Source organism: Nomascus leucogenys, chromosome 3 (genome assembly GCF_006542625.1).
Source record: "Nomascus leucogenys isolate Asia chromosome 3, Asia_NLE_v1, whole genome shotgun sequence".
NCBI classification, from domain to species: domain Eukaryota; kingdom Metazoa; phylum Chordata; class Mammalia; order Primates; family Hylobatidae; genus Nomascus; species Nomascus leucogenys.
Window position 1 is genome coordinate 115,528,390 of NC_044383.1, and position 13,254 is coordinate 115,541,643.

Here is a 13,254-nt window from a genome sequence, read left to right on the forward strand (position 1 = left end):
GGATTTTCACTGGTGGGAATAGTAGGAAATTACATGGGCAAATGCTTAGAAAATACAAGGCATGTGCAAAACCTAATAAGTAACAGAATTTGGAACATGGCATTCAGATACAATTTCATGATCACAGATGAAAATGAATGGGAGAATAAAGACCATATTGTAGAAATCCTTAAATACCAGTCTAAGAAATAGTTATTTAATTTTCTATGTAATAAGGAAACACTACAAGTTTTTATTTTGAATAAAAGGTTAATATGATTATAGCCACATTTTAGGGAAACTATTATCATAGAATTGAGTATAATGAATTGAAACAGGCAAATGAGAAAAGCATAGAGACCAATTAAAAGGCTAGTATACTAGTGTGGGCAAAAGATAATTAGAACCAGAAGTAGGTAATAGTAACAAGAATGGAGACAAAGGAATGAATGTGAGAAAATGGTTTAACACAGCTCTACAGATTTGAAAACTAATTAGATGTGAGGGGTGAGGGTCCGGGCAGAAGTTGAAGACAGGTTTTTAGGCAGGTTATCCCCAAAAATGGTGGTGCTATTAACTGAAATGGAGAAACCAGGAGAGAGCCGTTAGAGAAGAAAGATAATTTACGTTTCAAATAGGTTCAGATTGATAGAACATATCTGTCTGAATGGAAATATGCAAATATCTGCAGGAAATGGAAATCTGAAAATTGCAGGAGCAGATGAAGGAAGAGATATGTTAATAAGTGAATTAAAGTTGGATAAGATTTCCCAGGCTAATGTTATCCAAGGCGAGTATATAGAAAAAACGAAAGACAGGACTTTATGTTGGGAAAGGAGAAAAAGAACAGCCAAGGCAGGAGCAGTCAGAAGAGAGGGAACCCAGGCGGCACTGCCATTGACACCAAGGGAGAGAAGAGCAGTGAACAGCATCAATTGCTGCTCTCACAAGGGAGACCCAATGAATATGGTGGCAATTGACTATTGTAACTGAGCAAATAAATGTGCTTGCTGCCTGAAGCACATAGAAGCCAATAAGGTTGGCACTGGCTTTGGAGTAAAGAAAGGCTTTATTGCAAAATTGGTCAGCAAAGAGGCAAGAGTCAGGTTCAAATCTGTCTCCCTAATTTGGGATATGGGGAAAGTTGCAAGGGATCAGAAGGCAAGGCAAAGGATTTAGAATTGCTGGCTTGGCAAAATCTGATTGGAGGGCTTCAAATTTGATCACTTCCAGTAAGGTATATTGAGGCAGATTTTAGCCCTGGATCTTCTGGGCCAATGGACCCCTCATTTCTGAAGGAGTTCCAATGTTCAGGTTTTAATTTTGTCCCTGTCTTGTTGGTTCAAGGGGAGGAATAGTTGGTTCCTGGTGTTGTTAGAGGTCAAAATTTTTCTATTGAACATGGCTGGGCTACATGACTTGCAACTTTTGGCTCTGTTATACCTAAAAGTAACTTGACATTTTGTTATCAACAGGGTAGGCCCAGTTTTGGTTGGTCCTGTGGTTACACTATAAGAGTCATTGATGAATTTTGACCATCAATAATGAAAGCAGAATTTGAATTTACAGTTTTAAGAAATTTCAAGAATAAAATGATAGACTACTACCCTGATTGGTTAGCAGGATCAATAACAGGGTGTGTTTTCATTTTTGTTTCATTGTTGTTTTATATGATTTGTATAATTTGAGTAAATTTTTATGCAAAAGACCCTGAAAGAATCAAAATACTAAATTAAAATGGCAAGTTCAGTGGCTTTCAAACTTTATTGATTGCAACCACTGTAAGAAACATTTTTTTATATCATAAGCCAGAAACACACAAAAACTTGTGTGTGTAGATATCTAAATATATGTATTATACACCATGCCATTTATTTAATTTTGTTATTTTACATTTTTAGAAAAAAAATTTTAGCCAAAACCTACTAAATGGATTTCATGAGTCACTTATATCACCATCTAAAGCTTGGGACATATTAGGCTAATTAACAAAGTGAAGAACTATAAATGGTGAGAAGAGAAGAATTAAAATGTGAAGCAAAGAAACCAGCCAGGGCAAAGAAAAGAGGCACTTCTCCCCAAGACATAAAAACAGATTCTGAGGAATAGATGGAGGAGGCTGAGATATCTCAATTTATGACTTCAATCTGTGCAGTCAGTGAGAAATATGGAGGCATGATGAGTGATTACTGACTCATTTCCACGGCATTAGTTCAAGTCCTCATTATCTCTTACCAAAACAAATATGGTAGAAATTTAACTCTTATGACAGAGTGGCAGTGCTCACACACCCTTAGAAGTTTCCAGTGCCTTCCCAAGGAAAGATCAGACTCTTTGAGCATTAGAAACCCTCTGTAATCTGACTACCTTTCCAGGCTCCATGCCCTCAACTCCATTCTATATAATGCCAAGTTTGGCATTTCTTGCGCTTATCTAGACATCGTTAGCAGTCTGCTCTTGCTATTCCCTGAGACAATCCCTGTGAAATCTAATATATTTTTAAAGGCATTTTTCAAACCCTACCTCTGCCACAAAACCTATCCATAGCTCAGCATGTACATTTTATATACAACTAACACATTTTACTATACAGAATGATTTCAATCATTCTTTCAGGAGATGAACATTTACTAAGCATATACTTCATCCCAACACTATGAATAAAAGATAAAAGATATGTGTCCTGTCCTGTATGTGTACATATGTGTCTCTCACACAGAATTGTAAATTATTTGAAGGTGAACATAATGTTTTATTTATTTCTTTATTCAAGAAAAAGTTAATGAGGGCCCAACTCAATGCTAGGCATGGCTCTTCACACTGGGAATATATAAGTGAACAAAATGGCCCATGTTTCCAAGCCTTCTGGAGCTTATACTTTTTATAAGAAAGTAAGATAAAGAAATAGATATATAATGTAATATAAGGTAATGACAAGTACTACCAGGAGAAATAAAGGAGCCTCAAGGAACTTAGAGTGATGAAAGTATGATTTTAGATGAAGTGGTCAATGATTTTCACAAACAGATGAGACTTGTGTAGAAATGTGAATGGTGTTAGCCATGTGAATACCTGCAGGAAGAACAGTCCCCTCAGAGAAAAAAGTCACCGCACTGGCCCTGAGACAGGCCCATGCTTGGCAGACAACAGGAGGCCAGGGTGGTTGGAACAGAGTGAATGAAAAGAGGGCGCTAGGAGATGAAGTCAGCAAAGCTCTAATGAATATCTAAATGTCCTGAAGGCTAAAAATCTTCCAGTGGCAAGAGGTGGCTTGGTACAGGATAATCCAGTGGTGTTATTGATGGAAGCAGCAGCAGCATTTGCAGATAGGAGATAAGTGGAGTGTGAGAGAGGAGACACGGTTGACACCATGGTTTTTGGCAGAGCAAATGGAAACATGGAGTGGCTGTTGACTGGGATGGGGAAAATTAGGGAGAGGTCTGGTGTATTTTTGGAGGGGGAGAAACTTACTTTTAGATCTGTGAAGGTAGGCACAATATTTAAAGCCCTTAGGACTAAGTGAGATCATTTAGAGGAGAGAGGAGAAGGGAGCAGAAATCAGAAAACTGAATTGTGAAGCACGTTAAGAGATCAAGGACATGCGATAGATCCAACAAAGGAAACTGAAAAGGAACAACCAATGAACTGGGACAAAAACCAGAAGGAAATGGTTTCCAGGAAGCCCATTTATCTCTGCAGTGTCCATAGGAGATGACACAGAGAGCAGGCTCTGCAAATTTTAAAAATTCTGTTGAGGGGAGTTTGGAATTAGCAGCCATAGGGAAATGTAAAAGATGGTCACCATGAGAAAAGCACAAGGATTTCTGAGTAGCCCTGCAGGCAAAATGAGAATTGAGAGCAGATTAGGGAGTTGTGAACAGGAAGAATAAACTCAAGCTTCAAGTGAGATGGAATCCCTACTCCCTCCAGAAGACTTTTTATGTGATACAAGGAAACAGTGCAATCCACCATAATATCATAATTTGAAAAAAATTATATCAACTATTCAAGAATTACTACATTCCTATACAGTAAACACTTTATTATTTTTTATTGACATTTCATTATTTTACTATAAAGAAATGTAATCATACTGGCTCTTTAGAGTTTCACTTGAAATGTCTAAAATCTTTCTTAGAGCCCATATATGTATAAGAGTGTGTGTGTGTGTGCGCATATGCGTGCATGTGTGTGAGTGCACATGCACAGATGCACTCAGTATCAGGCTTTAAATGAGCTAAAAATTTGGCAGAGTGTGTCAGTTATAAGTTTATTTTTTGTGAAGGCAAAAATAAATTTGTTGGATGATGAGTTTGTGAGTAGTAGATCAATTTGTTCACATATTTTGCAAAAGTTAGACCCTATTACTCTTTCATGTACTATTGATGTAACGCATTAGAAGACAGTTAACATTAGGTCCTAATGGCACCTGACCAAAAGGAGCTGTGGGCCTGGCCTATACACCTTATTGCGTGTTCTGCATCAACTGATTTAGTGAAGCAGCAAAAAGAAAAATGGTGTGTGCAGCATTGTCGTTCTGCCACGGATACATGTTTTTAATTTCCAAGTTTCCAATGCATCACTCAGTTTTATCTAATGGGAATGCAGCTGAGAGAAGTTTGTAACAACCCAAAACTACATGCTAATATAGTTTAGTTTTCAAGTCTTGTGGAGTCTTTTTTTTAATGGAATAAGATCATCAGAAATCCTGGAGCAAGACAGACTGGCCATGGTCTACCAGCATTGTAGTAAAAACATTGGGGAAGTTATATAAGACCTAATTATTAGAAAATACCATAAAATAGTCATTTTCATAGAAAAAGCTTTCCTTTCTTTCCTCACACTAAATCACATTACTTTGTGTTCAAAGTAAAATGTAGTTTGAAATCTGGATGTAAGTTAGAAAAGATATTATTTTATTCCAAGTGAAACATTTATTCAGTGGCCATTTGGGCTGAGTTTTCAAAAAAAAAATTATATAGATTTTATCCCCTTTTTTAACCTAAAAGATATTAAGTAATAGCTATTCCACTATCAGACACTGCATAAATTCTAGTCAGATTTTTCTTTTGATTAGTGAACAATAGGACAATTTTGCTGGATGTTTAGTATATTCATGGCTGTCACATCATTATTAAATTCCAGAATATTAACATGCTTTGTGTGATGCATTTTTAATCCATCATAAACCAAACAATATACATTTGTTTACTATTATTAATGGTTTTTCATTGTGATGTCCTAGCTTTAAATAAGAACTTCAGCAATAATTATAAAGATGGTATTTATCGCTACTTAAAAGTGTGTCCCAATAACCTTGATAATGGATAGGAATACTATTTTGTACTTTTTTTGCAATCCTTTTCTTTCTGATTCAGTTTCAGCCCCTCTTGTGTCGCAGAAGGCCTTGATGACTACCGCTGCATGGCTTGTCCACGGGGATACGAAGGCCAGTACTGTGAAAGGTACCAACAGCCATGAAACGTACAGAGTAATGATATGTAGGGATTATATGGTAAAGGGTCACAATAGGAAAACATTCATTATTTGAAGAACTTCAATATTTGCATATCCTTTAGTAGTTTAAATTATAATGCTTTCAAAACCACTTGTGTATCTTAGAATTTGTCCAAAGAAAGTTTATTTCCACCATATGTTTAGACTTTATCAAAGATCCCAAACTATTTCACAATTATCTAACTTATGCTTTAGTATATATATATATATAATTTTATATGTAAATATATAATTTTATAAGAATAAATCAATTTTCAAAAGTTTAGCAGTAGTTACTACTAATAAAAAACTGGCTACACTTTTCTTATTTTAATGCACTGGAAAATATTGTCTGGAAGTAACTGCATTCACGTCATTGTTCTGAACACTATGGCACTACACCAGCAAGTGTATACGTAACTCAAAATATAAATAATATCAAGAATTTTTAATTAGTACCCAGACAATAAAGTATTTGTTATTCAGTTTTCCTTTTCAATAGGCAAACAATATTATTTAAATGTTTTCTCTTACCATATTGCTTATGAAATCTCATAATGCATGTGTACAGCTGTTAAATTGAATTCTCAATGTAATCCAAATGGTAAATTAAGGAGTACAATTCCAAACTGTCTAGAAAAGTTGCAATTAATATCTTCCAGATACATATTTTCTGTAAGATCAGTATCCTGGATATTCAAACTTGTCGTCACCACTTTTGGTACATTTTAGGTATTATCTTTAATATAACAAAGAGTTACTGATGTTAACTACTAACATTATACACATATGATAATTTTAGCATAATTGATAGCAGTATAAAAGTTTTATAAAGATCCATAGACTTCGCTCAATTCCAACAGTCTAGCTACATTCCATTTTCCTCATCTATAATCTCAGGAATCATTGATAGGCCACCTACTTTACACTAATATTGTGACAATAAGTGTGTAAAGGACACTGTTGGTGCCCTGCCTAGGCACCTACACTGAAGCCTTCTTTCCAACAGAAGAGGCAGAAAGGCCTGAGTGCTTACCCTACCTTCCTGCAGTGGCCCGTGACTAACCAGTGTGAGGGTACAAAAGTCCAGCTCTTTGGCCCCTAAGTGGAACAAGTTTTGAGATCTTATTTTATGCTCCAGAGCACTCCATGGCATCAGGCTAAGACTGGGACATCACCTGAAATCACACCCTTGATTAGAGTTTTTCTTTTCCATGTCCTGCTTCACCCACTCCATTGCTAGATTCTCCTAGGAACACTTAAATGATAAGCTTCTTTGTAAATATAAACTAATACTAATTATCTGCACCCACTTAAGAGTCTTGTTTTATATAACCAGCAACAGCTGTATTAATCATGGCACTATGTAACTAAATAATTAAGCTTAAGCTTTATAAATCCCAATGCAATTTTTATACATTTGTAAAATATATTTCTAAATAAATCCGTATGTGGTAACTCTAAACACAGTATCCAATATTTGCATATATATAAAACAGTGGATTCACAATTTCCATGCCAACAGAAATTAGCAGCAATTAAATAACTCACAGCAACACCAAATCTAAAAATATTTCCATTTGTTCTGAAGATATGTATATCTTTTGGATATAGATATAGGTGATACAAGTACATACTTGTTAATACCCACCAGTGAGTTTTGATATTCGTTTTTAGACTAATATTTATTTCCTGTACCTTTAAACACCAGTAGGATGGTGACTAAAAGCATTGCTGGACACCAAAAAGATTATCTACAGTAATTCATGAAAAAAAAATTATAGTATAGCTACATTTATACACTGTAGTTACCATTTTCTACAAAAGCATGTGTATAGAAAAGGCTAGAAGGGCACACTAAAATAACAATTATTGTGTTAAAGCAGAATGATTACAGAAAATTTATTTTTTAATATCCAGTAGTATTTAATCGATAAAAGCTGTCAGTTTGTATAGCATAGAGATGAGCAGGTCCATACAGTATCAAATGTGAGTGACTTAAATTGTTTTTCCAGTCCTCAAACATTGTTATAGCTTTGCATTCATCATCTCTAACATATAAATGATCAGGTTATATTTCTCTGAAAAATTGCATTATTCAGCTATATTAAACCAAAGTTCTTGTTTAAATTTTTATTGTAACCTTCCAAATAAATTTGTTCCAGTGCTGAGAGCTTCTTAAATCATTTAAATCATCTTTTGACCTGCCCAGACTGATCAGGTTAGGTCTAAAAGTGCTTAAATTTCTTGAGTATCCCTGTAATATAGAAACCTCTCCCCATACTTTATTTTCAATGCTCTTGTAATAAACTCTTTGAACATTTAATCAATCTGAATCTGCTTAGAATATAATTATTTTACCTATAAATGTTAAGAAGCCATTTAAGTGGACTTACTTAAATGCTACTTTCAGTATTTGTAATCTTTCATTGAAAAAAATAATCAAAAACATAAATGTATAAAAGCCTAATGTCACAAATCGTTTTCTTCATGTTTTGCCTTTTCTAACCAGCACAGGGTGAATTAACTTTCACAGTCAGCCATGCAGATTTCACAGTCTCAGGCAGCTAAACATGGTCTATGATTATCTCACCAGTATTTATAGCTTTTGGCTCCAATCCCCTACTGTCTCTCAACTTCCTCACATACTTGCCTGTTAAACAAAAATTCTAACTGTTGGTTATATTTACACTGACCATATATAAAACTTGTTGTCCAATCTGGGACACTATATTATAAACAGGAAGTGTTTTTGGCAATTAAGCCAAAACAACAGGTAATAGGAAATTGTCCTGGGCAAACCAGAATGTATGGCCCTGCTAGCATTGTATAAAGTTACCAAACTTCCAGTGTCATAACCCGGAGTGAAATACACTTAGGTGAATGGATGCATAGATAGGTGGAACAGTCAATTAATGGACTGCATTTAGGGTTCATCCAGTTGGATTCTCTTTCTGATTTTCCAAATCAGTGTTGTATATTTTGTTTGCGTATCATTAACCCACTTCCACAGATACACATGAAAAATCCATCTTGAGGAAGATATGGTAAAATGAAAAGACGAATAAAATTAAACAGAAAGTCTGAGTAGCCTATTGCCACTTAACTTGCCTCTTTTGCCTCATTAGTAAAATTAATGGGTTGTATTATTTGGTTATTTTGAGATCTGAAATTCATGAGTATAGGGAAGCCCAGAAGTCAATATAGAATTGCATTCATCTCTAATTATACAAGAGGACTTAACAAAAAAGTTTATGATCTAGAGCAGTCACAGACAAACTATGACCCACAGGCCAAATTTGGCCCATTTCTGATTCTGTATGGCATTCAATTAAGAACTGTTGTTACAGGTCAGCATTTACAATCAATTTGATGACAGGAGGCACTAAATTATAACACAGATGAAGGATAATTTCAAACCTCAGGAAGAATCCAATTCTTCTCATTAGTAGCCTGATATTACAAAGTAATTTGACATTATTATTATTATTATTATGTTTCCAATTCCATCAACAACAACAGCAGAATGCTTTAGAATTTTATTTCTTTTTCACGGCATAATCTTGATTTTTCTTATGTCCTGCAAAGCCTGCTATTTACTATCTGACCTTTTACAGGAAAAGTTAACTAATGTATGGACTCTTGCTATCAGTTTTGTTTCATCAAAACAAAAGACTACACACAACAATGTGGAGACATGACTTGCTATTAACCTCTTTTGCTTTGTCACTGTTTCAATTCAGGTGTGCCCCTGGCTATACTGGCAGTCCAAGCAGCCCTGGAGGCTCCTGCCAAGAATGTGAGTGTGATCCCTATGGCTCACTGCCTGTGCCCTGTGACCCTGTCACAGGATTCTGCACGTGCCGACCCGGAGCCATGGGAAGGAAGTGTGATGGCTGCAAGCGCTGGCATGCACGCGAGGGCTGGGAGTGTGTTTGTACGTATACTAAGTTCGCTGTTAGTTTTGGAGGCCTTGATTCCAGTTCTGTCTCATTTCCAATGAGAAAGACTGACTCTCCCCACCCGCCTTTTTTTTTTTTTTTTTTTTGCAATAGTTAGTTCTACTCTTCATTCTTTCTGACACTATCTATCCACCTTCTGCTGTTCACCTGCTGATTTCGTGTCCATCCTGCTGAGCCAAGAACAGCTGAGAAAATCCTCAGTGTGCTTTAGTCAGTTCATTGAAAGACCTACAATGAAGCTCCTGGAGGCATTTTATTTGATTTGTCCATCTCAGGGTTTCCAGTTTTGCCTCAAGCTGGCATTGCCTTTGTGACAGATTAAAGATCTGAGTATATTAAAAAATTTAGAATCCTCCTAAATTTGTAATCGACTGGATAGATACTTTAAGCCTTCAATGACAACTGACGTTTCTTTTCCCAGCTTTTATGAAAATCCATGGGCATACTGCTTCATAATTTTCTCTTGAACTACAAAACCCGTAAGCAGTAACAATGAAGTCAAGTATTTTTACTCGTACAATAAGTGGAGAGCAGTTTGCTCTCTTGCTGTCTCTCTTTTTTCTTACTGATTCTGGATTTGGTAGTGCCATATTGAAAGTACATTGAAATCAGTAGCTAAATATAATTCTTGGATCTTGCATATATTCAAATCCAAAATAGATTATTTATAAATTGAAGGAAGGAGTGCGGTTCTATAGTATTCTTTTCCTCAAGGAAATTTATTTTAGCACCTTTTATTTCAACATTTACCTATTTTAATAGTATTTGTGCATGTCAATATTTCTTGTTTTAGCATATTGTTTGAGTCTAAATCTTAATAGTATCTTAAATAGAAGAATTTTTGTTTATGTTCTACTTTTATAAGAGTTAACCTCAGAAGCTAAGGCTGGATTAAAAAATACACCAAAAAGTTAAGACTGGGTGTTATTTGGGAAAATAGATTTTAAAATCATTTTTTCTTTGTATTTTAACCATCTTTAATGAAAATGTATTACACTGAAAATAAATGTGAAGGTAGCTGAGAGGGGAGAGATTAAATGTACTGTCAAATACATTTATATTGTCATATTTAGTTGATAGTATATAGTATATACACACTCATTCTTCCCAAGTATAATGATGTATTTTAATGATAATTAAAGAAGTAGACTATCCAAGTATTTTATAATATTGCTTTCAAGTTAAATTATTAACATGTACATAATTAACTAGATAATATATAGCTATTCTTAATGTAAACATGAAACAGTCCTTGAATTATTAATCATCACTTTTATTAATTATCCAGAAGCAAACTTGAAATTAAAAGATCATATTAATGTTAAGCACAAAAATTAAACAATAGCACATTAAAATCTGGGATAGATGATATAATGGGATTATTTGGGGAACATTTCTCTTAAAGAGAATTGGCATTCTGCCCATCAACAACAATGGCTTTAAGTTTTCATTTATTGTTGACGATCAATACTTTTGAATACATTTATCATTAGAAATCTTAAGTCATCTTTTCCCTGTCACATATGTGGGTTTCTAATCTCCACTTGTCCCATGCAATAGTAACAAAAGGGCCGATCCTCCAGTTGCAAAGCTACACCAGTTTTATAATGCCTATTTGCTTTATTCTTGCCCCACAAGGAAATGTATTTGCAGGGGTTATACATGGTATTTAGTTCAGTTGCTGGACTGCAAGTGTGTGTATTCTTTTTAAATAATAGCAATTTTTCTTCCAGAAAAAATTATTAAATTATAGGATTGTTTTTGATATCTAGACCCTTTTTCTAAAGCACAATTAATTATCTTATAATTATGCTGTATAGATTTTCCATATACTGCTCTTAAGCATTAGTGATTTCCACTTACTTCTAGGAATGTTTTCTCTTCACCTTTCATTAAGCTAACTCTAAGAATTATTACACAGAGTATCTTTAGACTTTTCATCTTTTCTCTTCTTCTAAAATTTCTCCAGTTATGGAAAAATATGCCATGATTCTATGATCTTGGCCTTTCCCAGGATTCAATTTCTACTTCTACTCCTAGTTTTGAAATGAGATAAAATAAGACACAAGTGAGGATGTAATTCTGACCTATTCTCAATTCTCCTTTTAATATACTTCTGTATCCTTAAGCTAAATTAGTGCGAGAGACCAAAAAATGGATTCACCTGGCGTGTTTGATCTGCAGGACCTGTTTTAGCACATGTGATCATGGTGGAATTGTATAAGGCCTGGGGGTGAGAGTAAGGGAGGCAGCTTGGTTCTAGCAAGAGAATTTAGATGTACTAAGAGAAATGTCTGCGGTGCTTGTTGTTAATATAGTACTGACTACAGAAAATAAACTTTCCCCTATTACTTAGAATAAGTAAACATTCAGTTTAGTAGCTGTATTGTACAAGAGTTAATTTTGCTTCCTTTAGTTACTTCCCTGGGAAATATAATTTAGACTAATCCACATCATGGATTTGTGTATTTCAAAAAAAAAAAAGAAAAAGAAAAAAAGAAAAGAAAAGAAAGAGAGAGAAATGCATGATAAATGACCTAAGCCTGATCATTGCATGATCCCAGATAATTTGCATATTTTTTGAAAGGAATCTATGCACTCACTATAAATTTAGATTAGGCTCTTATTTCACAAAGTATATAAAATTCTGCTGAAGAGATCAGGCCAAACAAAGCCAATGCAGGAACTGTGAAAGGACTTCCCTTGGATACCTTGGTCCCTAAAAGATACTTACAGCTTCTGGGGACAGTTGCCAGTGAACAGGCCTGGATTTTACTGGATCCAAAATGGAATTTTTTGCAGCACACAGGCCTTTTATATGTGGATTTTCACTACTATCATGAAGAATTTATACAAATAATCTGGGTCCACATTAGGAACTATTTAGACATCACAGTCTCTCATAGTTAGTGACCTAAATTCAGCCCCACCAAGCAGAGTCAGTTCCTGGGCATAACTAAGCAATTTCAATCACCTTCAAATTCCAGGCATTCTCTAAAGTCCGTTTTACCACCCAGGGTTCATCATAATAGTAATTTTACTTAAAGGCTCACCTTGACTGAGAACCTACCATTTGCCAGGCACTATATTAAGCATTTTACTTGTGGTTCTTTTCATTCTTGTAACATTCTCGTTCCTTATCATCCCCACTGTGTGATAAGAAAACTGAATTTAGGTAGGTTAAGTCATTTTCTCAGTGACTTTTCAGTAGATCCGTGATTTCAGCATGGGTCGCTCTTACAAATCTTATTTTCTTAACCTCTATGCTGGCTACTGATAAACAGAGAAAGCAAACATGGTTTAGCCAGTATATTCAACATTAATGAATTCAGCCCTTTATTCATTTACTGCTTCCATGTTTACAGCCCATTCTACCTCGATTAAAAATAAATATAAAATGAGCTAAAATTACAAAATGAGAAAATTTAAGCATATATAAGCTCAATAATGACATTTATTTTCTGCTAATCATTGAGACTCCTCTAAGATTTAAAACATTACGGCATATATGGTAGATTCTTTTTCATCAGAGATTGTCAAGTAGAGACTGTCTTCTATGCAGAAGAAAAGATACTAGCTGGGTGCCCAGATTAACTTCACAGCCTCTTTTTTTTCTAAAAGGAATTATTTGGGACAGCTTTACCATGTTATGTATGTTGGTGAGTTCTGAAGAGATATTTTATTAACTTCCCAAATTAAGATTTCTTCTTAATAAGTTAATACAAATCCATCCTCTTCTTTCAACTGTCATTCATAGTTCACATGTCATTTTATAAAATGAGAGCGACTAACCTGCCTTCAAGAAACTTAAAAATGA

The 13,254-nt window shown here is 34.8% G+C and overlaps 1 protein-coding gene across 1 annotated transcript in view; it reads left to right on the plus strand.

Annotated features, from left to right (window-relative positions):
• The window catches only part of LAMA2 (laminin subunit alpha 2), a 630,974-nt gene that overhangs the window by 454,121 nt on the left and 163,599 nt on the right, over positions 1 to 13,254 (plus strand). Inside the window, exons 31-32 of the mRNA XM_030809663.1 lie at positions 5,358 to 5,444; positions 9,219 to 9,412. Coding sequence (XP_030665523.1) covers positions 5,358 to 5,444; positions 9,219 to 9,412 — 281 coding nt within the window. The remainder of the gene's footprint in view (positions 1 to 5,357; positions 5,445 to 9,218; positions 9,413 to 13,254) is intronic.